The sequence below is a fragment of the Hyla sarda genome, chromosome 5 (assembly GCF_029499605.1).
Source record: "Hyla sarda isolate aHylSar1 chromosome 5, aHylSar1.hap1, whole genome shotgun sequence".
NCBI classification, from domain to species: Eukaryota; Metazoa; Chordata; class Amphibia; order Anura; family Hylidae; genus Hyla; species Hyla sarda.
This window is the reverse complement of record NC_079193.1, coordinates 264,022,662-264,050,552: the sequence shown is the minus strand read 5'-3', so window position 1 is coordinate 264,050,552 and position 27,891 is coordinate 264,022,662. Positions and strand designations below refer to the sequence as shown.

The following is a 27,891-nucleotide window of genomic DNA, read 5'->3' as shown; positions in this document are numbered from 1 at the left end:
CCTCGGCAAGGTGCTTGTCCAGTCCTGGTGAAGATGGTGATGCTTCTCTGGGGCGCCTCCAGATGTGTGGATGTTCCAACTCCCGACCCAGGTAAGGGTTGGAGAAAGAGGAAGGTGCGGGAGCAATTGAAAGTTTTAAAAAGCTTTATTCAGACGACGCGTTTCGCAAGGGGTCCCTTGCTTCATCAGGTCTAAGACAAAAGGGGTACAGACAATCTTTATATACAGTGTATACTTGAAACTTTTTCAAGTATACACTTTTCAAGGATCCAATGGGATCCGTTTACAGCCCTTTACAACCCGTTTGCAAAATTATCAAACGGGTTGCATAACGGGCATTTTTTGACGGGAGCAGGCGGTTGTGTGAACAAGCCCTAAGACTCGTAGCGGGACATGATAGGCAGATTGCAGCTATGATGCCGAAATATTGAAGCTGGAGTCCGACTCACTCTAAAAGTGAGAGAGCTGCAGGAGACTTACTCTCTGACTAGAGGCCAGAGGCTAACTGGACATGTGCCTTAGGATCCCCCCCCCCCCCATCCTTGGGAATTGTGGTGGATCTGGAAAGACCTTAGCCCTAATTGACTAAAGGGTTTGGACATGTGACATATTACCAAGCTCTTACAGACAGAATATTCTTTTAGGGAATTTTCAGTGCATGCAGACAATATATATATATATATATATATATATATATATATATATATATATATATATATATAATATATATATATATATATATATATATATATATATATATATATATATATATAAAGACAATATATAAATACATAGAAAATACATATGCATTGTAATACACTTAAAGAGACAGACTTAGAACAGAGCAAGAACCTTTAAAGCTACAAGTGAACAATGTTCAAAGTAGAAAAAAGTGGCACCATAGATTTGTATGCTTAATGGCAACTACGTGACTATATTTATTTTTTTTATTTTTTTGTTAGGAGACACATAGAATAATAAACATCTCTAGGACTGAATTCAGCTTCCTAGTATTAGCAGCAAACTCTACATTAAAGCTTTCCTCCTGGAAATCCTAGATATTGTTTCCTAAGCACGAATGAATAATTCGGTGATCACCCAAGTTTCTTCTACCACCAAAAGGTCCTGTGTAGAATTGTGACCTACAGTATTTTACACCATTCTCTTTTCAAGTTTTCATTTCTTTTCCAGACTCTGGGGTCATCTTACATTTCGTGTTCCAAAGGCTCTTAGATGGTCATATTCGGTGAACCCGCCAAGTAAAAAGAGGATTCCGGTGCAGATCTGGTTGCTAGTTCTGATTAATTGGGATATATTTTTCCAAATGCTATAGACTAAGACTACAAATATATCCCAGATGTTAGGCATTACATAGGAAGCCTGGTATGATACGGCTACATTTCCATGACAGGATACTTTGGAGTTTATAAAACTTGTGATGAAATCCTCTTATCTACGTTTGTTAAGACATGTTTTAGTATTTCTTTATGGGGCCTGTTGGGTGTTTTAATGCATGTCCAGTATTAAAATAAACATGGGGACAACAAAGAGCAGATCTAAAACATATTGATAACTATTAGCACTATGGACTAGTAAGAACATGCATAACTGCAATATTTATGACTTGTGACTATTGTAGGGGGTATAGTCTCTTAGCTTTATTTGCCATCATGACCAAAGGAAACAGCCAGGCCTGGCTTTGCCTCCTCTCTTATCAAGTTGCTTAGTAGATGGAAGCTAGCAGGTTATAGGGAAATCCCCATAAAACAGAGAGCTATTGATCAAGACAAAGGATAACCTTATTGATTGTAGGAAATGAAAACCAGACTGGAGCAGAACTCAAATGTCCAGAGCTACTCAGCTCATGATGTCAGAGTGCTCCTCGACAGCAGTTCATCACTTAAACATCAGATTTCTGCTGTGACAAAATCTGCCTTCCCTATATCTGAGGAATATAGCCAGGATAAAGCACCTAATCCTATTAGAGGATATTGCCACCCTTATCCATGCATTTGTGACGGCTCCTCTGGATTACTGCAGTGCACTGTATGTTGACCTCCCAGGAAAGATCTTTGCCGACTACAGATGGCTCAGAATACAGCAGCCAGACTATTAGCAAATGAACCCCGCTCATACCATATTACGCCTATTCTACTATCTCTCCTTTTGCTTCTTATTAAACGAGTATTCCAGTATTGAAAAACCTATCCCCTATCCTAAGTTTCAGATCGCGCGGGGTCCGACCGCTGGGACCCCCGCGATCTCCCATACAGGGCCCGGCAGTCCGCGGGAAGGGGGCATGTCGACCACCACATGAATACATTTCTATGGCAGAGCCGGAGCGCTGCCTTCGGCAATCTCTGGCTCTGCCATAGTCCTGTATTGAGGGGGCATGTCAGCCGCTGCTTCGTGTGGTGGTCGACACATGCTATCTGGCTGGGACCCGTATGGGAGATTGCGGGGGGTCCCAGCGGTCAGACCCCCCACGATCTGAAACTTATCCCCTATCCTTAGGATAAGTGATACGTTTTTCAATACTGGACTACTCCTTTAAATGGGAATCTACTTTAAGATAGGCTTGATATCATTTAAAGCTCTAAAGGACCAGCGACCCTGTTACCTGAAAGAGCTATTATCACCCGATATCCCAGCTCACCCCCTTTTGGTACTGCACATTTATCTCTTATTTCAGTACCCAGAGTGCGCACAAAATTAGGCTCCAATGTTTTCTGTCATGGGGCTTCCACATTCTGGAACTCAATATCCCTTTCAATCAGCGAGGCCCCATCGTTAGAGACTTTTGAAAACAGACTTAAAACTCCTCTTTTCTCCCAATCTTACAAATAACTCACTTTCTTCCCTTGTTTTTTATACCTTAAAAGCGCTTTGATTTCCACTGGGAGCAATTCGCTCTATAAATGCCTGCTGCTGTTTTGTATCATGGAGAATGTAAAAAGTAGTGCAGACACTATATTTAAATTTATTGCAAACATTCAGGGGGCACCATGTGTGTTGTCTGAAGGGAACTTGTCACTATAAAAATGCTATGAAATCTTTTCGCATTATGTTATAGGGCAGAATGAGCAGATTGATATATATCCTAGTGGGAAAAAATTCAGTATAACTTGTCTTTTATTGATTGAATTCCTTGATCATTCTGGACATAGGAGTCCGATATCACTTAATGAAAGGACCACCCACTGGACTCCCGAGCATGGAAAGATCCGGGATTTCAATCAATAAGTTACAAATCTTTTCCCACAAAGATATATATCCATTTGCTCAGCATCTTTTGCTCTATACCACAATGTTGGTAGATCCCTTTTAATATCGCTGAAAGCATATAATACAATGAAGTATTGAGGGGCAAACATTAAAATGTCAGTATTACATGAAATCGGGATTCCTCCTACTCTGGAATATTACCTGGCCTGGTTGCCCCATTTTGGTTTCATTCTGTAGTTTCACCTTTGGGGAAACCTTGCTTATTCACTGACCCATCTAGTCCAGTATTTCCATTACATGCTAACCTTGAACTTTGTTGAGACACTAAATAAACAGTTTTGCATCTGCAGTGTCCAAAAGCTACTGTGCCAGTCAATACTTTAGGGGGAAGGCAGTGCCACAAGCCTGAGCAAAATTCATAATCTGCCAAGAGTCTAAGTAAATTTAAGCAATGGCAAGTATTTATTTTTTATTTATTTTTTCATATTAAAGCTGGCTCTATCCATTAGATTATGATCAGTCAGTAGGTGTCTGACAATTCTCAGTCAGATTTGTACATGGCAGACTAAAAGCCATGTTGAATGGGAAAGGCCACAGTGCTTCCACAAGTTCTGCAGCAACTTCAATTAACTGATCGGCAGGTGGATCCCCCACCAATGGAACCCCCACCAATCTCATATTGAGATTTAAAGGGGTTGTTTACTTTGACAAATGTCCAGTCACACTGCTGGGATACCTGCTGTTCCCTGTACATTGGCATATTTATTAGGATGTAGAGTCACTTTCATACTGCCACTTTATTCCACCCGTACATGACCTATGCTAAGAGTAGATAGTTAACTTTCTTTTGTACGTGTTGAAGTAGCTAAGGTAAAATACTTCTTTAATGTCTCCTGTGGTGGGAACAGCCTTTAGTGGGTAGAAAATATATTTCTAATGCCACAATTATCTTAGTTGTCCTATACAATCTCATGTTTAATATAATATCCATTTGGAAATGTCTCTGGTAGACTCCTAAGCTGCTCTCATATGGGAATATCTGACCACCCTGAGGTAAGTAATAGATTTGTTGAACCTTTGTGATGACTTTTTGGTCACTTTGTTAATTGAACAGTCGAGTATGAAATGACAAAGGATTGAGAAGATCAAGCGGTTATAACAGGGGACGTCTTCCACTAATAACCCCTTCTTAAAGTTATAGCCCGAGGATATTTCAACTGCAGGAAAGCATGAAAAATATTTTTCTCTTTTGATCCGCTGAAACACTTCATTACCTAAACGCACTATGATGGTCAGGGTTATTTGTTAAATAAAGGTAGACAACACTTAATTAGATATAAAGATATATGTCTACATATAGGAAAGTACAACAATACTTCCATTGACTATCTGCCAGATAACATCAAAGCGTCCCCTGATCAGTCACTACATGTAATTTGTTTTGCCCTTACTGCAAACTTCAGTAGATCTTTAGATATTCTTTTCCTGTGCTGGCAGTCAAACGTATTTCTTCTCATCTCATTGTATGCCTGTTCAAAACTTCAATACTTCAGCTAACTATTCCAAAGGAAAAGTTACCCAGAGCAACCAATCAGATGGCTTCTTTCATTTTGCAGAGGCCTTGTTAAAAATGAAAGAAGCAATTTGATTGGTTGCCATGGGCAACTATGCAACATTTCCTCTGGAAAGGTTTTGATTAATCTTCCCCCATCAAGCTTAAAAAAGTCACTAATACATCTATTTTATTAAACACTAGCTGAGTACCCGGCGCTGTGTGGTTTTTCCTACCTAATCCTTGTGGGGGAGGAAAATCAACGAAGGAGGAAGCTTTTCATATCCCGTACTTCAATCCTCACCCCATATCCCCTCCTCATATCCTGAACCCAAATCACCTCCTCATATACTGATTGTTACGCCGAGCGCTCGCTACACTCTCGCTCCCGCAGCGCCCCGGTCAGATCCACTGACCGGGTGCGCTGCGATACCGCCTCCAGCCGGGATGCGATTCGCGATGCGGGTGGCGCCCGCTCGCGATGCGCACCCCGGCTCCCGTACCTGACTCGCTCTCCGTCGGTCCTGTCCCGGCGCGCGCGGCCCCGCTCCCTAGGGCGCGCGCGCGCCGGGTCTCTGCGATTTAAAGGGCCACTGCGCCGCTGATTGGCGCAGTGGTTCTAATCAGTGTGTTCACCTGTGCACTCCCTATGTATACCTCACTTCCCCTGCACTCCCTCGCCGGATCTTGTTGCCATTGTGCCAGTGAAAGCGTTTCCTTGTGTATCCCTAGCCTGTGTTCCAGACCTCCTGCCGTTGCCCCTGACTACGATCCTTGCTGCCTGCCCCGACCTTCTGCTACGTCCGACCTTGCTTCTGTCTACTCCCTTGTACCGCGCCTATCTTCAGCAGTCAGAGAGGTTGAGCCGTTGCTAGTGGATACGACCTGGTCACTACCGCCGCAGCAAGACCATCCCGCTTTGCGGCGGGCTCTGGTGAAAACCAGTAGTGACTTAGAACCGGTCCACTAGCACGGTCCACGCCAATCCCTCTCTGGCACAGAGGATCCACCTCCTGCCAGCCGGCATCGTGACAGTAGATCCGGCCATGGATCCCGCTGAAGTTCCTCTGCCAGTTGTAGCCGACCTCACCACGGTGGTCGCCCAGCAGTCACAACAGATAGCGCAACAAGGCCACCAGCTGTCTCAACTGACCGTGATGCTACAGCAGCTACTACCACAGCTTCAGCAATCATCTCCTCCGCCAGCTCCTGCACCTCCTCCGCAGCGAGTGGCCGCCTCAGGCCTACGACTATCCTTGCCGGATAAATTTGATGGGGACTCTAAGTTTTGCCGTGGCTTTCTTTCACAATGTTCCCTGCACTTGGAGATGATGTCGGACCAGTTTCCTACTGAAAGGTCTAAGGTGGCTTTCGTAGTCAGCCTTCTGTCTGGAAAAGCTCTGTCATGGGCCACACCGCTCTGGGACCGCAATGACCCCGTCACTGCCTCTGTACACTCCTTCTTCTCGGAAATTCGAAGTGTCTTTGAGGAACCTGCCCGAGCCTCTTCTGCTGAGACTGCCCTGCTGAACCTGGTCCAGGGTAATTCTTCCGTTGGCGAGTACGCCGTGCAATTCCGTACTCTTGCTTCAGAACTTTCCTGGAATAATGAGGCCCTCTGCGCGACCTTTAAAAAAGGCCTATCCAGCAACATTAAAGATGTTCTGGCCGCACGAGAAATTCCTGCTAACCTACATGAACTCATTCATCTAGCCACTCGCATTGACATGCATTTTTCCGAAAGGCGTCAGGAGCTCCGCCAGGATATGGACTTTGTTCGCACGAGGCGTTTTTTCTCCCCGGCTCCTCTCTCCTCTGGTCCTCTGCAATCCGTTCCTGTGCCTTCCGCCGTGGAGGCTATGCAAGTTGACCGGTCTCGCCTGACACCTCAAGAGAGGACACGACGCCGCATGGAGAATCTCTGCCTGTACTGTGCCGGTACCGAACACTTCCTGAAGGATTGTCCTATCCGTCCTCCCCGCCTGGAAAAACGTACGCTGACTCCGCACAAAGGTGAAACAGTCCTTGATGTCAACTCTGCTTCTCCACGTCTTACTGTGCCTGTGCGGATATCTGCCTCTACCTTCTCCTTCTCCACTAAGGCCTTCTTGGACTCCGGATCTGCAGGAAACTTTATTTTGGCCTCTCTCATCAACAGGTTCAACATCCCAGTGACCAGTCTCGCCAGACCTCTCTACATCAATTGCGTTAACAATGAAAGATTGGACTGTGCCGTGCGTTACCGCACGGAACCCCTCCTAATGTGCATCGGACCTCACCACGAAAAAATTTAGTTTTTGGTCCTCTCCAATTGCACTTCCGAAATTCTCCTTGGACTACCCTGGCTTCAACACCATTCCCCAACCCTGGATTGGTCCACAGGGGAGATCAAGAGTTGGGGTTCCTCTTGTTTCAAGGACTGCCTTAAACCGGTTACCAGTACTCCTTGCCGTGACCCTGTGGTTCCCCCTGTAACCGGTCTCCCTAAGGCCTATATGGACTTTGCGGATGTTTTTTGCAAAAAACAAGCTGAGACTCTACCTCCTCACAGGCCTTATGACTGTCCTATTGACCTCCTCCCGGGCACTACTCCACCCCGGGGCAGAATTTATCCTCTCTCTGCCCCAGAGACTCTTGCTATGTCTGAGTACATCCAGGAAAATTTAAAAAAGGGCTTTATCCGCAAATCCTCCTCTCCTGCCGGAGCCGGATTTTTCTTTGTGTCCAAAAAAGATGGCTCCCTACGTCCTTGCATTGACTACCGCGGTCTTAATAAAATCACGGTAAAGAACCGCTACCCTCTACCTCTCATCTCTGAACTCTTTGATCGCCTCCAAGGTGCCCACATCTTTACCAAACTGGACTTAAGAGGTGCTTATAATCTCATCCGCATCAGAGAGGGGGATGAATGGAAAACTGCATTTAACACTAGAGATGGACACTTTGAGTATCTGGTCATGCCCTTTGGCCTGTGCAACGCCCCTGCCGTCTTCCAAGACTTTGTTAATGAAATTTTTCGTGATCTCTTATATTCCTGTGTTGTTGTGTATCTGGACGATATCCTGGTTTTTTCTGCCAACCTAGAAGAACACCGCCAGCATGTCCGCATGGTTCTTCAGAGACTTCGTGACAATCAACTTTATGCCAAAATGGAGAAATGTCTGTTTGAATGTCAATCTCTTCCTTTCCTAGGATACTTGGTCTCTGGCCAGGGACTACAAATGGATCCAGACAAACTCTCTGCCGTCTTAGATTGGCCACGCCCCTCCGGACTCCGTGCTATCCAACGTTTTTTGGGGTTCGCCAATTATTACAGACAATTTATTCCACATTTTTCCACCATTGTGGCTCCTATCGTGGCTTTAACCAAAAAGAATGCCAATCCTAAGTCATGGCCTCCTCAAGCGGAAGACGCCTTTAAACAGCTCAAGTCTGCCTTTTCTTCAGCTCCCGTGCTCTCCAGACCTGACCCATCTAAACCCTTCCTATTGGAGGTTGATGCCTCCTCAGTAGGAGCTGGAGCGGTCCTTCTACAAAAAAATTCTTCCGGGCATGCTGTTACTTGTGGTTTTTTTTCTAAGACCTTCTCTCCGGCGGAGAGGAACTACTCCATCGGGGATCGAGAGCTACTAGCCATTAAATTGGCACTTGAGGAATTGAGGCATCTGCTGGAGGGATCAAGATTTCCAGTTATTATTTACACCGATCACAAGAACCTCTCCTATCTCCAGTCTGCCCAACGGCTGAATCCTCGCCAGGCCAGGTGGTCTCTGTTCTTTGCCCGATTTAATTTTGAAATTCACTTTCGGCCTGCCGATAAGAACATTAGGGCCGATGCTCTCTCGTTCCTCGGATGCCTCGGAAGTAGAGCTCTCTCCGCAACACATCATTCCTCCTGACTGCCTGATCTCCACTTCTCCAGCCTCCATCAGGCAAACTCCTCCAGGGAAGACCTTCGTCTCCCCACGCCAACGCCTCGGAATCCTCAAATGGGGTCACTCCTCCCATCTCGCAGGTCATGCGGGCATCAAGAAATCCGTGCAACTCATCTCTCGTTTCTATTGGTGGCCGACTCTGGAGACGGATGTTGTGGATTTTGTGCGAGTCTGCACTGTCTGTGCCCGGGATAAGACTCCTCGCCAGAAGCCCGCTGGTCTTCTTCATCCTCTGCCTGTTCCCGAACAGCCTTGGTCTCTGATTGGTATGGACTTTATTACAGACTTACCCTCATCCCATGGCAACACTGTTGTTTGGGTGGTCGTTGATCGATTCTCCAAGATGGCACATTTCATCCCTCTTCCTGGTCTTCCTTCTGCGCCTCAGTTGGCAAAACAATTTTTTGTACACATTTTTCGTCTTCACGGGTTGCCCACGCAGATCGTCTCGGATAGAGGCGTCCAATTCGTGTCTAAATTCTGGAGGGCTCTCTGTAAACAACTCAAGATTAAATTAAACTTTTCTTCTGCTTATCATCCTCAATCCAATGGGCAAGTAGAAAGAATTAACCAGGTCCTGGGTGATTATTTACGGCATTTTGTTTCCTCCCGCCAGGATGACTGGGCAGATCTTCTACCATGGGCCGAATTCTCGTATAACTTCAGAGTTTCTGAATCTTCTTCCAAATCCCCATTTTTCGTGGTGTACGGCCGTCACCCTCTTCCCCCCCTCCCTACTCCCTTGCCCTCTGGTGTACCCGCTGTGGATGAAATATCTCGTGATCTTTCCACCATATGGAAAGAGACCCAAAATTCTCTCTTACAGGCTTCATCACGCATGAAGAAGTTTGCTGATAAGAAAAGAAGAGCTCCCCCCATTTTTTCTCCCGGAGACAAGGTATGGCTCTCCGCTAAATATGTCCGCTTCCGTGTTCCCAGCTACAAATTGGGACCACGCTATCTTGGTCCTTTCAAAATTTTGTGCCAGATTAATCCTGTCTCTTATAAACTTCTTCTCCCTCCTTCTCTTCGTATTCCTAATGCCTTTCACGTTTCTCTTCTTAAACCACTCATCATCAACCGTTTCTCTCCTAAACTTATCTCTCCCACTCCTGTCTCCGGTTCTTCAGACATCTTTCCCGTAAAGGAGATACTGGCCTCCAAAAAGGTCAGAGGAAAAACCTTCTTTTTGGTTGACTGGGAGGGCTGTGGTCCTGAAGAGAGATCCTGGGAACCTGAGGACAATATCCTAGATAAAAATCTGGTCCTCAGGTTCTCAGGCTCCAAGAAGAGGGGGAGACCCAAGGGGGGGGGGGGGGTACTGTTACGCCGAGCGCTCCGGGTTCCCGCTCCTCCCCGGAGCGCTCGCTACACTCTCGCTCCCGCAGCGCCCCGGTCAGATCCACTGACCGGGTGCGCTGCGATACCGCCTCCAGCCGGGATGCGATTCGCGATGCGGGTGGCGCCCGCTCGCGATGCGCACCCCGGCTCCCGTACCTGACTCGCTCTCCGTCGGTCCTGTCCCGGCGCGCGCGGCCCCGCTCCCTAGGGCGCGCGCGCCGGGTCTCTGCGATTTAAAGGGCCACTGCGCCGCTGATTGGCGCAGTGGTTCTAATCAGTGTGTTCACCTGTGCACTCCCTATGTATACCTCACTTCCCCTGCACTCCCTCGCCGGATCTTGTTGCCATTGTGCCAGTGAAAGCGTTTCCTTGTGTGTCCCTAGCCTGTGTTCCAGACCTCCTGCCGTTGCCCCTGACTACGATCCTTGCTGCCTGCCCCGACCTTCTGCTACGTCCGACCTTGCTTCTGTCTACTCCCTTGTACCGCGCCTATCTTCAGCAGTCAGAGAGGTTGAGCCGTTGCTAGTGGATACGACCTGGTCACTACCGCCGCAGCAAGACCATCCCGCTTTGCGGCGGGCTCTGGTGAAAACCAGTAGTGACTTAGAACCGGTCCACTAGCACGGTCCACGCCAATCCCTCTCTGGCACAGAGGATCCACCTCCTGCCAGCCGGCATCGTGACACTGATCTCATATCCTGTCCTCATATCCTGACCTCATATCACATCCTTAGATCCTCACCCCATATCCCCTCCTCATATTCTGACCCAAAATCTCCTCCTCATATTCTGACCTCATATCCTGTCCTATCTCATCCTCATATCCAGTCCCTATATCCTGTCCCTCGCAAATAGGGGTGGGTAAGGGTTAAATTACCTATCCTATGTTTGTTGGTGACATATAAGTAACGTGTGCCAAGTTTAATGTTAATATCTTCAGCCCTTTGGAAGTGATGCTGGAACATACATACACACATTGGGGGAGATTTATCAAAACCTGTCCATAGCAACCAATCAGATTGCTTCTTTCATTTTTCAGAAGCCTTGTTAAAAATGAAAGAAGCAATCTAATTGGTTGCTGTGGGCGATTTTCCTCCGGACAGGTTTTGTTAAATCTCCCGACCTCATATCCTGACCTCATATCCCGTCCCCATATTCAGACCTCATATCCCTTCCCTGTATCCCAACCCTATATCCTGTCACCATATCCCAACCCCATATTCCATTCCCATATCCCGTCCTCATATATAATCCTCATTTCTAATCCTCATCTCCCATCCTCAGGTGGGGCTGAGTTGTTATGTTAAAGATATTGTAAACTGAAAATTAAAGGGGTGTGGCTTAAAAGGTGGGCGTATATTTTCAAGATGAGTCATGGAATGCGTGGAGGTTGTGGCTTGCCAGCCAGACAGACACATTCACCAGGAGATACAGAGCGGAGATTGTAGAGTAAGGTACCAGAAGTCCTATATACTTGCATGGGGTAGGTTAGGGTTAATTTAAGTATTATATATATAATTTATTTTTTATTTTTTTATTTATTTTTTGACATATAAGTAACATGTGACCATGTATTATTAAAATATCTCCAGCCGTACAGAAGTTATGCTGGAACATAAATTTTTCTATAGATTTGCATTGGACTTTAAACAAAAACCCAGACCAATGCAAGTGTGGGTGGGTTAGGGTTAATGTATCTATCATATATGTTTAGTGGACGAATAAGTAAAATGTGACCAAGTATTATGGAAATATCTCCAGCTGTTTCCAAGTTATGCTGGAGCATACATTTCCAATTGATTTGCATTGGACTTAACCCCTTAAGGATCTGACCACTGTTACTTTAAGAATTAATATCTCTAAAACGCTTTTACCGAATATTCTTATTCTGAGATAGTTTTTTCGTGACCTATTCTACTTTATTTTGGTGGTTACTTGAATCCTTTTTTGGTGAAAAATCCCAAAATGTCATGAAAATTTAGAATTTTTCTAACTTTGAAGCTCTCTACTTGTAAGGAAAATGGATATTCCCAATACATTTTTTTTTCTTCACAAATACAATATGTCCACTTTATGTTGGCATCATAAAATGGACATATTTTTACTTTTTGAAAAAATTAGAGGGCTTCAAAGTAGAGCAACAATTTTCAAAAATTTCATGAAAATTGCAAAATCAGATGTTACAGAACTACAACTCCCAGCATGCCTGGGCAGTCTAGGCATGCTGAGAGTTGTAGTTTGGCAACATCTGGAGGGCTACAGTTTGGGCACCTCTGTAACAGTGGTCCCCAAACTGTGACCCTCTAGATGTTGCAAAACTACAACTTCCAGCATGCCCAGACAGCCTTTGGCTGTCTGGGCATGCTGGGAGTTGCAGTTTGACCTTCCTAGTGGTTGCCACAGTAAAGATCAAATTACTTTCACTTTCATTCCCCCCCCCCCCCCCCCCCCCCACGTCGCTTCCCTACCTGAGCCGGGATCCAGCAGTCTGCAGCGACGATCAGCTTTTCCTAGGCATCTTCTCCTGCAGGTACCGACCTCCATCTTCTCCCCATGTTCCCCGCGACATCCAGGGGTGGGCAGAATGGGGGTTGCCATGGCAACCCACTGTCCTGCTCTGCCATTGGTCAGAATCAGTTCTGACCAATGGCAGGGGATAGGAGGAGATTGCAGCACTGCGACCTCACTCCTACCATGCAAGATGATCTGGGCTGTCACTGACCGGTCAGATCATCACTAAATCGCATGTCTGAATTGACATGCGATTTTCTGCGATCGCCGACATGGGGGGGTCTCAGGACCCCCCTCGGCGTTTTGCCTCGAACGCCTGCTGAACGATTTCAGCAGGCGTCCGGTTTCGCAACCCGCCCGTTGCGCGGCGGGATGCAAAATTCCCACGGACGTATGAGTACGTGCCTGGTCCTTAAGGGGTTAAGGACCCGGGGTTTCTCCGTTTTTGCATTTTTGTTTTTTCCTCATTACCTTTAAAAAATCATAACTTTCAATTTTTCACCGAAAAACCCATATGATGGCTTATTTTTTTGCGCCACCAATTCTACTTTGTAATGACTTCAGTCATTTTACCCAAAAATCTACAGCGAAACGGAAAAAAAATCATTGTGAGACAAAATTGGAAAAAAAAAAAACCATTTTGTAAATTTTGGGGGCTTCCGTTTCTACACAGTCCATTTTTCAGTACAAATGACACCTTATCTTTATTCTTTAGGTCCATACGATTAAAATGATATCCTACTTATATACGGTAGGTTTGATTTTGTCGTACTTCTGGAAAAAATCATAACTACATGCAGGAAAATGTATACGTTTCAAATTGTCATCTTCTGACCCCTATTTTATTTTTCCGCATATGGGGCGGTATGAGGGCTAATTTTTTGCGCCGTGATCTGAAGTTTTTAGCGGTACCATTTTTGTATTGATAGGACTTATTGATCACTTTTTATTCATTTTTTCATGGTATAAAAAGTGACCAAAAATGCACTATTTTGGAATTTGGAATTTTTTTGCGCATACGCCATGTTTATTTTTATTTTTATTTACACAGTTTTTATTTTTTATGGGAAAAGGGGGGTGATTCAAACTTTTATTATGGAAGGGGTTAAATGATCTTTATTCCTTTATTTTTTTTCACTTTTTTTTTTTTGCAGTGTTATAGCTCCCATAGGGACCTATAACACTGCACACACTGATCTTTAACATTGTTCAACGCTTTCTCATAGAAAAGCATTGATCAATGATTCTGCCGCTTGACTGCACATGCCTGGATCTCAGGCACTGAGCAGTCATTCGGCGATCAGACACCAGGAGGCAAGGTAGGAGACCCTCCTCATGTCCTGCAGCTGTTCGGGATGCTGCGATTTTGCCACGGCGATCCCGAACAGCTCCCTGAGCTAACCAGCATGGTTTCACTTTCACTTTAGACGCGGCGTTCAACTTTGAACGCCGCATCTAAAGGGTTAATAGCGCGCCGCACTGCGTTCAGTGCCACGCGCTATTAGCCACGGGTCCCGGCCGTGGCCCCGCGTTATAGATCGGGAGCGGACTCATGACGTACCGGTATGTCATGGGTCCTTAAGGGGTTAAACAAAAACCCTGAACAATGCAAATGGGGATAGGTAAGGGTTAAATTACTATCCTTTATTTTTAGTGGACATATAAGTAACATGTGACCAAGTATTATCGAAATATCTCCAACTGTTTGGAATTTATGCAGTAACATATGTTTCCCATAGACTTGTATGGGACTTTAAACAAAAACCCCGACCTTCGCAAATGAGGGTGGGTAAGGGTTAATTTACCTATTCTATGTTTGTTGTTGACATATAAGTAACATGTGTACCAAGTTTCATGTTAATATCTTTAGCTGTTTGGATGTGATGCTGGAACATACACACACTTTGAGTTTTATATATATAGATTATATCAATATTAGTAAGCCCAGCAGTGTAGAATAAATATGACCAAATTGGATAGGATTGAGATCTCTAAACCTTAAGGTTCCCTTGACTTAAGTTTATGGTTTATGGTGGCCTCCCGATTCCCAAGATGTCAGTGGAGAGAAATGTTTGATTTTCACTGCCTCACCCTCCTGCTGTTGTAGAGATAAGCCAGCACCAAAGCTGTCTGGCTGCGGCTTACCCCTCACCACAGAGGATACATGCTGAACATTCATATGTATGGGGAGGTCAAGAAAAGTCTTGAAGTGTATGGCCACCTTTAGGGCTGATGGGCCAAATGCCTGAAGGCCCCACTAGGGTCTCCGGTGGAAAACATTTTTTTTTTTTTTTTAAATCAACTGGTGACAGAAAGTTAAACCGATTTGTAAATGACTTCTATTACAAAAATCTTAACCCTTCCAGTACTTTTTAGCAGCTGTATGCTGCAGAGGAAATTATTTTCTTTTTGAATTTTTTTTATCTTGTCCATAGTACTCTCTGCTGACACCTCTGTCCGTGTCAGGAACTGTCCAGAGCAGCATAGGTTTGCAATTGGGATTTTCTCCTGCTCTGGACAGTTTCTGATACAGACAGAGGTGTCAGCAGAGAGCACTGTGGACAAGACAAAAAGGAAATTCAAAAAGAAAATAATTTCCTCTGTAGCATACAGCTGCTAAAATGTACTGGAAGGGTAAATATTTTTTAATAGAAGTCATTTACTAATCTGTTTAACTTTCTGGCACCAGCTGATTTAAAAAAAAAAAAAATTATGTGTTTTCCACCGGAGTACCCCTTTAAGTTTTTAAATGGCAGAAATTGAATACAAAGAAAAGAACAGATTTTATATATATATATATATATATATATATATATATATATGTGTATAATCTAGAGGAGACATAAAGGAAAGACTGACTTCTCTGTTCAGATCCCCTTCTGGCTGAGGGCTCATATTGTATGGTATAATTCCTAAACGTAGATGTTGACTGCAGCACAAAAAATGACTATGCCTAGTTTCTCAAAAGTCAAACAAACACTTCTTATCACTTATTGCAATGATGTACAAATCAGTATTTGCTTAAATGAGGGAAAGTTTAGAAAAAAAGGATATGAGGGGAAATTCTAGCAGATGGATGACATGCTAGGAAGTGATTTTCGTCAGTTTTGATTGGTAGCAGAATAAGGAAGGAAATAACAGAGTGGTGGTGATACATTTATTTAAGATATGGGTATTTCCAGTATATTGGGCCTGATACTGTATTATAGATTTTCCAGTATTTCAGTTGCCCTTCTGTATAGAGTACTCATTCTGCCTTCCAAATGGATAATTACACTTCATAAGAGCAATATGATATCCAGGCCCTATTTAGAAGTAATTGGGGATCCCTTGATCCATAGCAAAAAACATATGATCTGACATTATTCATCCATATTGCATGGTATGTAGGAATATGAATGATGTAGATTATTCTTGGTGAAAGATGTGCATGGTCACTAGTATATACGGTAACTAAACATTGTTATGAAATCATAAGATAACGTGACTCCTTTGTTGCCAATGTTTTGAAGTCTGGTGTTAGTGGTGGGAGGCTTAAATATTTTTAATAGATTTGCGAGGCGCACAATCCCATATTTATGACATGGTAATCCCACATTTGGACCTGTTGGGACATGCAGTTTTCATGGTTCATTTGATTATCTTTTTACCATTTGATAACTTTAAGGAGCAAGGCTAAAATGTATAACTCTGAGATTTTTACTGTCTATTACTCTTCTAAATGTAAAATGACATTGTTCTTTTAAACAGCTATATAAAGTATAAAGCATTTATCTGCATTGTATTTTGTTCCCTTTACAGCTATAAGATTGGCTTCCGACCTAGGTACATAACATCCTACAAAGTTGTTACTGAGATGGAATGGAGATGCTGCCCTGGGTTTAGGGGTGAAGACTGCAAGGAAGGCCCTACGGATAAGGCCAAACAGACCCCTATACAAACCCCTCGGCCAAGTGGGGGGAAGAAAGATCAAGGTGAGAAGGTTTTTAAAGTATTCAAAATGTACAATGGGAAATGTGATTCCTCTAATAGTTGAAGGAGTGTTCAGGACTAAAATGTGAAACTGTCCTACATTTTTGTATGTTGTAGCTAAGATTTTTTTTATTTATCAATGGCAACTGCATGCTGCTGATGGCACCTTTTTAGATAATGTAATTGCCCTGTAAATCCGAAGTAGCCACTTTAGCGCTGGAACAGCAGAGTCAGCTATGTTATGAGATTTAGATAACTCCTATAGACTCATAGAATGTGTCGGCAGATAAGAACCATTTGGCCCATCTAGTCTGCCCAGTATACAATAATAGAATGTGCTCAAATGGCGTAGCATCGGAAGCTGAATTGTTTATGCAGCTCTAGAAGCTACGCAAACAGTATAACCACTTGCACAAATTCCATTCATGTCAATAGGACTTCCACAAATTGGGTGACACAGCTTACTCTGTTGTTTTCAGCACCCAACACTGGCCAAAACAGGCTGGAGATGGCCAGGCAGCCATCATTTTAATTCCTGGGAAAACTCCTTTAAGGATGCTATAGCAGGATTTCATTCCAGGCTAAAGTACGAGGCCTCAACAATTAAATATGGCCCTCTCATTATAGTCTATAGTGTTAATTCTCATAATATACATAATCGCCAACTTAAAGACAAGATGCATTGTTTAAGCTAATGTGTCACTGTTTATTATTTCACCTTAGAACCGAATGGACAAAAGCAAAAACCTTTGGACTCTAAAAAAGATTTACAAGAATTAAATGAAGCACAAGAGAAAAAGATTCAGACTCTTGAGGAGGAAATGCTCCGACTTACACAATCTGTTATTGACTTGCAAACCTCTTTGTCTGGTGTAAATGAAAACCTGAAGATCACTATTCAAGAAGATGCCAGTAAATTTTTAAATACATGGCTCAACAACTTGACACCAACAGCCAGTGCTACTGGTGGTAAGACAGAGTACTACCTACCAGGGTTCACTGGGAGTGCTGAGAAAGAGGATGGACTAAAAGATCTAGTGTCTGAATTAACAAATGCCCGAGAAGAACTTCAACAGAAGACTGATCAACTTGACGAACTAACCAGAAAAATCAATTTGTATGAGGAACGTCTAATAGGTATTGAAGAAATGTCCCATCGTCCAACAGCCACAGCCCCGGATTCTAATATAGATGATAAACTGGAAGCTCTGAGAAATGAGATGCTTGAAGGAATGGACAGAAAAATGGCTGACCTCAAAAACTCTTGTGAGTATAAACTGATCAATGTTAAGCAACAATGTGAAGAGAATGAGAATAGCTGCACTGAAGTTAAAGATTTCATTCTTGAAAAAGAGACTGAACTCCGTAATGAAATAAACAAGCTGAGATCTCAATTCGTATCTGCACCAGAAAATGGTTCAAACTGTTGCAAAAATGACATTGACGCTGCACTAAAGAATTTGGGTCAAAAGATTGATAGAATTGCTGAAGCCAATGTGGTTCTTAATGCTCGACTAGACAGTGAGGTACAACGTTTGAGCACCTTATCCCCAGACCAGTCTTGGAATGAAAAATTAACTGATTTAGAGTTTAAGGTCAATATTTCAGAAAGAAATGTAGAGGAGCATTGCTTCTATATTGAAGACACCTTGAGAGGTTTAATAAACAGTAGTTTTGACAACATGAGCAATCGAATAGATGAGAGACTTCACTTACTGGAGAATAGGTTGGGTGATGGCACAGACAGTCATCATCCTGCTGACTCAGACAGCTCAATCGCCACTTCTGTCTATAATGAGGTTAATGACCTGAGGAATGTGGTGCAGAAGCTGGACAATGAGTTGAAATCTGTTCTACATGGCAAAGAAGGCTCTTTGAGCAACATCAATGACTACAACAATAATTATGAAGTACTGGTTCAGACTCAGCTGGATAACGCTCTTCTTTTAAAGTCCCTCACTGATACAATGAATGAAAAATTTGAGTTACTGCAAAACAAGACTTCTGATTTAGAAGGATTGAAAACTGAACTAGGAATGGTTAAATTTGATTTATACAGGATTGAAGACAGTGTTGATTTATTAAATGATAAGTTTGTCTCATTGAAAGACCAGGTACAGGACATCAATTCTACTTTCCTTGATACTCAGCTTGGTCTGTCAGCAAAAGTTGATGTTGTCCAAAAAGCTTTTGGTACTACCTCTGATTCCGCTACCTCCGATTCCGCTTCTAAAAATGGCAACTGTTGTAACAATCTCCAAGACAGTTTTGAAGTCCTAAAGCGTGAACTAACTTCTAACAAAGGGAAGTGCCCTGAAAATTCTCAGGGAATTAGGACGGAGCTTTCTAATGTTGATGCCAGAGTTTCAAAGTTGGAAAATGTATGTGGAAAGTTGGACACTATCTCTGGCAGCCTGCAAAGGATTAAAGATGGGCTTAACAAACATGTAACCAGTTTATGGAACTGTATAAACAGGATCAATGGGACAATAAAATCGCATTCCAATGACATTTATGGTCTGAAGAATTCTGTCCAGGTGTTCCAGACACAGATAACCAAAATCACAACTGATTTACAAGATCTTACCAAGAGCAAACCAGGAGAAGGTAATATATATATGTTTTACAAAAGAATCTGCATTGAAAAATAAAATTGAAAACATAGTTTTGTAAATACAGAATTGGTAGTGGGTGATTTGATTGTATTAGATTTTTCTACATGTTTTACTTTTCATTTTATTTTTCTGATGGAAACTCTGTAAAGGCCACCGAGGTAATACTGAATAGAAAACAAGTAAAAACAGTTTTAACATTTTAACACATTTATATATTTGATTTATTAAAATATATAACAATTAATTATTTTTACAACAATTAATATACATACTGATCAGCTATAACAAAACAACCTTCTACCCCTCTACTGCAACACTATTTCTGATGTGTCAAGAGATGGATTGACCTATATGTAGGTGTCTTGTGATATCTGGCATCATGACCTTAGCAGCAGATCCTGTAAGTTGCAAGGTGGGACCACCCATGGTTTAGATTTCACAGAACATCCTACAGGATGGATTGGATTGTCAATTTGAAGGGCAAGTTATTACTTTAAATTCTTCCATTTTTATATTAATGTACCCATTTCTGGCACTTTTGGTAGTTGACAGCTGTCCGAATGGGCACTCTGACCAGAGTGTGGCAACCATATGCAGTAAGCTGTAAAGCTGTAATGCATTTTGTGTTCTGACATATTTTTATCATAGCTAGCAATAATTTTATTCAGCAACTTGTGCTACAATAGCTCTTCTGTAGGACATGAACCAGATAGGCTAACCTTTATTTCCTGCCCTGAGACTTAGTCAACCATGATCCTTTCACCTCATTGGACTCCTTTTAGTATGTACTAACCACTGCATACTAAGAACACCCCACAAAACACTATTTTGGAGATTCTCTGACCTAGTAATCTGGCCGTCACAATTTGTCCTTTTTCAAAGACTGTTCCTTACACCTGCCCACTTTTATCTGGTTCCAACACATCAAGTTAAACCACTGACTGTGGCTGCCAAATATAACACACTTCCTTAACTGGCAACATTTCCACAATATAATTTAATGTTATTCTCTTCATCTGTAAGTAGTTTTAAAGGAGTAGTGTAGTGAAAGGATACACTGTTGGAAACCCCTGCGATCTCCTGAACAGGGCCTCGGAAGTCTGCTGGAAGAGTGTGTGCTGACCCTCACACAGAACGGCGGCCAACATGCCCTCTCCATGTATCCCATAGAGATACATGGAGGGGGCGTGTCAGCCGAGGCTTCCTGCGTGGGATCGGAATTGCCGCTTCCAGCAGACTGCCGGGGCCCCATTCAGGAGATCACGGGGGTCCCAGCGGTCAGACCCTCGCAATCTATAACTTATACCCTATCCTTTGGATAGGGTATTAGTTATTTTTCACTGCACTACTCCTTTAATGTTATGGCTGATCAGTGTAGCATAGGTGTTACATCAAAACTATAACTTTCAACAATTGTATGTTTAGAATATTTTCATCTAAATGTGTTTACATAGTTGAATTAAAGTGCACCATCTTTCTGTAGCAAAGGAATAGCTTGGCTTTAAAAAATTAATATGGAGAAGAGAAGCAAGTGGCACTCACTGGACCTTATGCTAAATATTCAATTTATTTGTAGTTTATTGCAAAATCCATTAAATGCAGGGGAGCATGGATGCTAGCAGTACCAGCATAGTTACAGCTGTTTCATGCTCCGAGCACATGAAACAACAGTAGCCATGCTGGTACTGACAGCCTCTGTGCTCCTCTTGTAATTTGCACTGTACTACATCCGGTGAGTGCCACTTGTTTCTCTTCTCTATACTTGTGGTTTAATGGACTTCATGGAGATGAGCATCCTGGACTGTGGATTTTTAGTGCTTCGAGTCAGTACCTGGTTGTTAACCCACTGTGTCCCCTACATAGTGTGTTGTTGTGCCGAACGCTGTTTCTTGTTAGATTTGATTTGGGTTATATGAGATTATAAAACATTATTTAAAGAAATAAGTCCTTTGTTTGCCTTTGTGTTTTAATATTTCAACTCATCCCTGTTTACTTGAATGGAGCTAAGCAGAAATAACAGACAAGGCAAACAAGGGGCTTGTTGAGGTTACACATAAAAAACAAACTCTTCTTCTTGTTCCTTTACTGTTGCCTGTATTACAGAGCTCTGGTCTCTGCTTTGCAGCACTTCTGGGTTTCAGGATGTGACATCACACGCCAACTCAGCCAATAAGTGGCTAAGGTGGCAAGTGAGATCACATTACTCGAAAGCGCTGCACAGCAGTGACTGGAGCTATGTAAGACTGGCAGTGGCACAAGAGCAAGGAAGGTAAGTGTTTGTTTGTTTTTTGTTTTGTGTTTTAATCACCCCCTCCTTGAGAGGATACATAGAATACATGCTGTCCAGACAACTCTTTAACCCTTCTCTAATGTTAGTAGCTAAGGTACATTTTTTTTATTTTATAAAATGTAAAAGGGAAAATTTGTGTAGTCAAAACTATACTGGAATATTGTTACTCCGCAAGATTTCATTATTCTTTTGCCTTTTTTGAGCTGTTTAATGATACAACTCTATTGGAATTTTTTTTGTTCCAAAAGCACATTTGACATAGAACAGAGGACATAGCTAATTAAATATTGTGTTATTTTCAATTCACACCCTCTTTTTCTTTTGTCAAACAAGTGCTGTGAAAGTGAGATGCTCATACTTTGTAGTACTTGTAAAGTTCTTCTACGATCCCTTAGTAAAGATAAGATGTTTAGAGGAATATTAGGTTTGCATGACCTCATTAAATGAAAGGTTTGTATTCACATGTACTGCACATTAGCCTACAACGTGTTCTTTTTTTTTCTTCATTTAGGATCCACTCCAAAACACACAGTACAAATTAAGGTTATACCTCCACCAAGAGCAACAGGTGAACCAAAATACCCACAAGTTCCTCAAGAGCCAATATACCCCCAGGTACCCATAGTTCCTTCAATTCCTCAACAGCCTGTAGAACCTCAAGAACCTTTGTATCCAACCAAGCCGAAGTCCCCATCCCAGCCAGGACAACCACAACTACCTCTAGATCCTAGCAACACAAAGCCAAAGCAACCACCAACCAAACCAGAGCCACCTACCTCTTCAGGGTCTGTTGTTATACCATTGGTTCCTCCCCGCAATGGAGTCATTTTAGAGCATGGTCAAGCAGGCCCACCTGGTAGAATGGTACAAACTGGATCAGCAAGGCCACAAGGTGCTAATGGAGAGCAAGATATGCAGATGTCAAAAGGTTTTGCTGGAGCACCAGGCAAGTTGGATATGCTTAATATTACTGTCTATTCATGACCTTAGCACCTTTAAGTCTGTACAGGCTACATCAGTGTATCAGTGGCCAGCTTTAGGTGTATGTGTCTTCCACCTAGGTTTGCTAACCTTGCTCACTCTTTACTGCAGTTTATAACCAGTTTATCCATATCCATACCTTGTATTTAAAAATACAAATCACTTACACTTTATATTATAAGCATTCTGACTTAGTACCATTTTTTTTATGTTCCTTTCTTTAGTTATAAATAGTCGATCAACAACTGGAATTTAAAAACATTGTGAGAACCACATGTCTCAGATTCTTTACTTTGTTGAACCAGTTCTCAGAGTCCATTTACACTGATACACTGCTTACATTGAGAACTTTGAGCTCTTAGCACAGAACATTAGTTGAGTGAGTCGTAACTGGAACTTAAAGAATTACTCAATGATGTTATTGTGTCCTGTCCTTAGTTTTTATATACATTGCAAGTTCTAAGGTCAGTGTTCAGCACAGGCACATCCCAGCAGTAAACTTCCAATCTCAAGACATTGTCCCCTATCCACATGATAGGGAATAATCAGCTGATCAGTGGGGGTCCAACTGCTGGGACCCCACCCATCAAAAGAATAGGAAGAAAGTTGTCCGCGGAATGACCACGTCAACACGGCCAGCGATCCATTCATTCTCTGGGGGGCTGCTGAGCATTGTTGAGCTTAGCACTTGAAAGCCCAATAGAGAATTAATGCAGCACTGGATGTGCATGTGTGGTGCACTTCATTTATTCCAGAGAAATTTCTCCTCTGTTCTCATGATAGGTGGGGGTCCCAGGAGTTATGTGGATAAAGGACAACTTCTTATGGTGGAAATAACTTTTTAAGTTGGTAATTGAGAATAAGCTAAATAAGTAACAGCATATATACACTGCTTACCAAAAACCTGCTTTCTCTTACAGGATATCCCAAGCCAGCCAAAGATACAAAAGGTAACAATGGGATAGGATGTCTGAATTTTATGAAACACATGTCCTAGGTCTTCCTAATGATCTATGTCCTTCCTTTATCACGCCTCTGTCTTGGTATCTTATCAATACAGTAAGAAGGGTTCTCAGGAATCACATAAATGTGACAGATGTGATTGCCCGTATGCATGAAAATTAGCAGAGACCATAAATGGTTTTCAATCCAGTCTTATTGGCTATTGGTCCAATAGTTTGTAACAGTTCTATCATCTATGGAAAGGTATATGAACACAACAGCACTGGACTTCATAGCAAAATATGTTTATTATTTATTTTACTTTACTTGTATAGCACCAACCTGTTTCACAGCACTGTATAGAGATTGTCAACATAAATCAGTTTGGCTAAAGATTGGGGCTCATGATATAATATCCCTGTCTCAGACACATACTAAGGTCAACTGGCTTCCTATCAAATTGGCCAATCAGAAGTGTTTGGAAGGAAATAAAGTACCTGTATGACACCAACCAAAAACATACATACTCTACTCATGTGCTGCTCTTGGTCAAATTTGAACTAAGAACCTCAGTCCTTCAGGATTAAGCTGCCAACCTGTGAGCGGCCATGCTGCATTTTGAGCTACTGTCCTGCTATTTATTGATGCCATCCTTTCTATACCACATAAACAAATTAGTTCTCCCCTCAAAGATGAGAGTAAGGAAGAAAACTCTCTTATGAGACTGGTTTGGCTACTATGATAGTTTTAAGCAACACAGGTATTGAACCAGGTACAGAACTTACTCTCTAAATGCTAAAAGTGCATGTACATATGCATATAGTTGGCAAACAGGCCCCACCCTGCACTTAGTAATAACACTAATGTAGAATCCTACATAATGATTTGTCACAATTTATTCTTTACTACTTTCTAAGTGCTGAAATTTACACCAACTAAAAGAAAACCACTCTTCTTCTTGAAATGTTAAACATCATTCACTTTTTGGTGACTACATGGCTGTATATTTATTTAACTATAAGTTCAGACCCTACAAAATAACTTACCTCCTGTAGGTTTTCATCCGGTATGAGGCAAAGCATTACTCATGAGAATAGCTGTGCAGGGCTTTGCCAACATTTCTCCAAATAACAGCATTTAAATAGGGTTAAATGATTTACACAATAGTACAGAGCCCAAAGCCAACATTTTACTTTAATTTTCATGCAGATATTTTTAATTTAAAAATTAATCTTGGTCTTTAATATAAAAATGTTAAGGAAACACAAATAGTTAAATATCTTAATTTTTTTTATTTTACATAGTTTTTTAAGATTGTTCTTATTTTTATTTTTTACACATAAATGTAATATGTATTTCACTTTAAGATTAATGTGATCACGTTTACAATACAGAACAATCAGATTAATAAAGAACAGATAAAGATCACTAAAAATGACAAAATAAACATGTTGCAGCATCAAGAAACATCTTGTTTGGCTCAGTGGATGGCATTTTTGTGTTGCAGAACTCGGGTCTTAAATTTAAACCCAGTCAATGACATCTTCATAGAGATTTTATGTTTTCTCTGTTTGTTGGGTTTCCCCCAGGTTCTTTGGTTTCCTCTGACATTACAAAAAGTATATTTATAGGCTGATATATGTAAAATGATTTATGTACTATAGAATAGAGCCACAGGGCTTTGTCTGGCAGCAGTGGGGTTGCTTGACCACAAAGTTGCTCCCCCTATGGGTTGCGGTGGTGATGCTTGCCATGTAGCGCTATGCCTTTTAGGTTAGGGATCCACTTCAATAAGGAGGACATGAAGTGACAAGTTGGGTTATACAACTGGATCAAAATGTTTACTAACATTCTCAAGCTTTGTACATTTTTGGAGAAGCGGTGAATAATTTTTTCCCTAAATGTGTGTTCATTTCTATAGAAATTGTCTCTAGTAAAAATTAGGTTTTGAACCCCACCATGGGAATTATGTGAAAGGCCACTTTCCTTGGTTAGAAATGCTTAGGTCTTATTTACTTACTCTTGTTTGGGTTTTGTTGGCATATCTTTTTTTTTTATCATTGTGTGGAATATTGTAATAGACATAATAAAGTGCAGTAGGGTTCTCCAGATTACGTATGCCAGTGGCTTATGTCACCAAGCAGGGAAATTTTTCCAGCGAATGTTTCGGTTTAAAAGCAATGTCAGTAGAGAATTGTTGTAGCGCACCACTGCTCTGGAGAAGCATGTACTGACCACTTTTTTCTTGCATTGACACCTGCTAAGTCTCTTGACTTGACTGTTTTAGTAAATACTTGTATTTCCTTTAAAATGACAATGCTGAAATGCCTTTATCCTTCCTTTTTCCTCCAGGAAATTTATAAATAAAGTGACAACTGGTGGTGGTGAGGGGGGGGGGGAGGGGAGGGGTTACCAGTTAGGGGCATGTCCTTACACTAAGTGTCAGCAGTGATTGGATACTGCCAGGAGTAGACACACACCTTTGACAACTGATCATTATTCTCCTTTTATTTTTATTAAACCTTCACGAGGAATAACTGAGGAACATTACAGTGCAAGAACAAAAAATGTTCTAGAATTGTTATTTCATAGGGTGTGCAACAATTTCCTAAAAGAGCCAGGAGTAGTGAAAAGTCCTCAAATTCTACATCTGAACAGTTTCATAAGCTTGTTATTGAAAATATAATAAATCATTTGATTTATTTATTAAAGTGACAGGTAGGTTTTAAATAATGTAGTTTAATAGATTTTCCAGATTTTATGTATTTCATGTTTAGAACATGTTTGTACTGCAAATTGGATAATATTGGATATATTTTTTATTTTTCAGATGAAATATCAATCCCTACATTTTCAGAATCTAGAGGTAATGCATTATTCATACACAATAACCTTCAATGAACCCACTGGGTCAATTTGGTGCAATAATATGAAAATACTGTCTATAAATAGTCCAGGGCCACATAACCAATGGCTGTACAGACTATACTACTGTTCAGAACAAGACATTTCTTAAAGCATTTTGACATGTTGCACAGACCCTTATGTGATGTCCCAGTACAGGACATGGTCCTGTACTTCCCTTAGGCCCTGTCAGATTGAGACCCTCAGTGACCTGGGGGCTCCCATGCGAGGTCTCCCCCTGTTTTTTCCAGAATGTTGTGTATATCACTTTAATGCCTAGACAGTCTCCTAATGTATAGATAGTACAAAGGACCTGTGTAAGTCTGTCACATGTTATGTTATGCAGTCACATGATTTGTTGTCACATGTTCTCCTGGAGGGCACCAGCTTAACCTATGACCCGCAGCTTGAGCAATGGTCTTTAGTCCAGCCCCCACTATATAAAGGGGCGGCCATTACAATTCACTTCTACTCAGATTCCATCTGTTACTGAGCACAGCAACCAGAGATCTCAGTGCAAGTGATCAGCATCTGGAAGACCCCAAAAGCTACAGTCATTCCAGTAAGTCTCAAGTTTGTGTCTGCTGTCACTGAAACTAGTCAAGTCCTGCATATGGTCAAGTAAAGTCCAATCTCAAGTCAAGTTAATTACAAGTATATTGGTCCAGCAATCTGCGGGGTGCTTCTGGGTCCTGGCCATCTCTCTGGGAAATCTGGCCTTAGCTGTGAAGATAATTCCATCTGTCTTATACTCAGTAAAGCCTCCATTTGACCATAACTGGTTGTGGACTCTCATTTCACTACTAGCAACTGGGATAGTGGAGAAACCGGGCATGTGGTGTTCCAGAACCCTAAAATCACACTGGCGTCACGAACACTAGGGGTTAATACCATCTTGACCCCGGGGTTAATACCATCTGATCCCACTACTCACACCACTACACCTGTGGTCCCGCCATACACCCGTGGGTCACGAAACTTAAAAGTTAAGATCGGTTGAGGTCACTGCTGAGACCCCTCCAATCATTAGTCATAGCTTGGTGCAGAATGCATCAATGCTCCCAACTCTCTAGCTCAGTGCATCATTTGACTGACTACATCAGGCAGGCTCCATATACTATAATGGAGCCCATCAGTCACACACGCTAAGCCAGCTATAACTAACAATCAGTGGGGGTCTCTGCACTGAGACCCTAACCGATCTTCACTTTTGACATGTCTGTACAACATGTCAAAAATTAATTTTTAACAAAAGTTACATTTTAACTTCATCCATTTGATGTAGTAGTGTTTTTTTTTACCCACAATACCCATGTATTTCTGCTGCAATTTTATTTGGTGTTAGATTAGTATAAAATTACATAGAGTTGCTTTGTTATGGATGATAACAAGTCTTTTCATTGTCCTAGTTAACCCAGCCAGCTGGAAAGACCTTGTGAAATGACTTATCTGAGTTGCTTCCTGTTTTTCATAACACTCGAAGTTCTAAATTCTCTTTCCCAAACATGTCACAATACCCATATGTGTAGAGCTCTCAGATCATGTGCGGTATTGTCATACCCCATTTTTCATTTTCCAGTGGCTTTCTAGTTGCTTTGGAATTTTAGGTTCTAAAATTTCTTA

General features: G+C 42.0%; 1 protein-coding gene across 2 annotated transcripts in view; it reads left to right on the top strand.

Annotated features, from left to right (window-relative positions):
• EMILIN2 (elastin microfibril interfacer 2) overlaps positions 1–27,891 on the top strand; it is an 84,089-nt gene that overhangs the window by 39,557 nt on the left and 16,641 nt on the right. For both annotated transcript variants that reach the window (XM_056518516.1, XM_056518518.1), the window contains 5 exons: positions 16,366–16,538; positions 17,260–19,143; positions 21,953–22,387; positions 23,343–23,372; positions 26,195–26,230. In XM_056518516.1, coding sequence (XP_056374491.1) covers positions 16,366–16,538; positions 17,260–19,143; positions 21,953–22,387; positions 23,343–23,372; positions 26,195–26,230 — 2,558 coding nt within the window. The remainder of the gene's footprint in view (positions 1–16,365; positions 16,539–17,259; positions 19,144–21,952; positions 22,388–23,342; positions 23,373–26,194; positions 26,231–27,891) is intronic.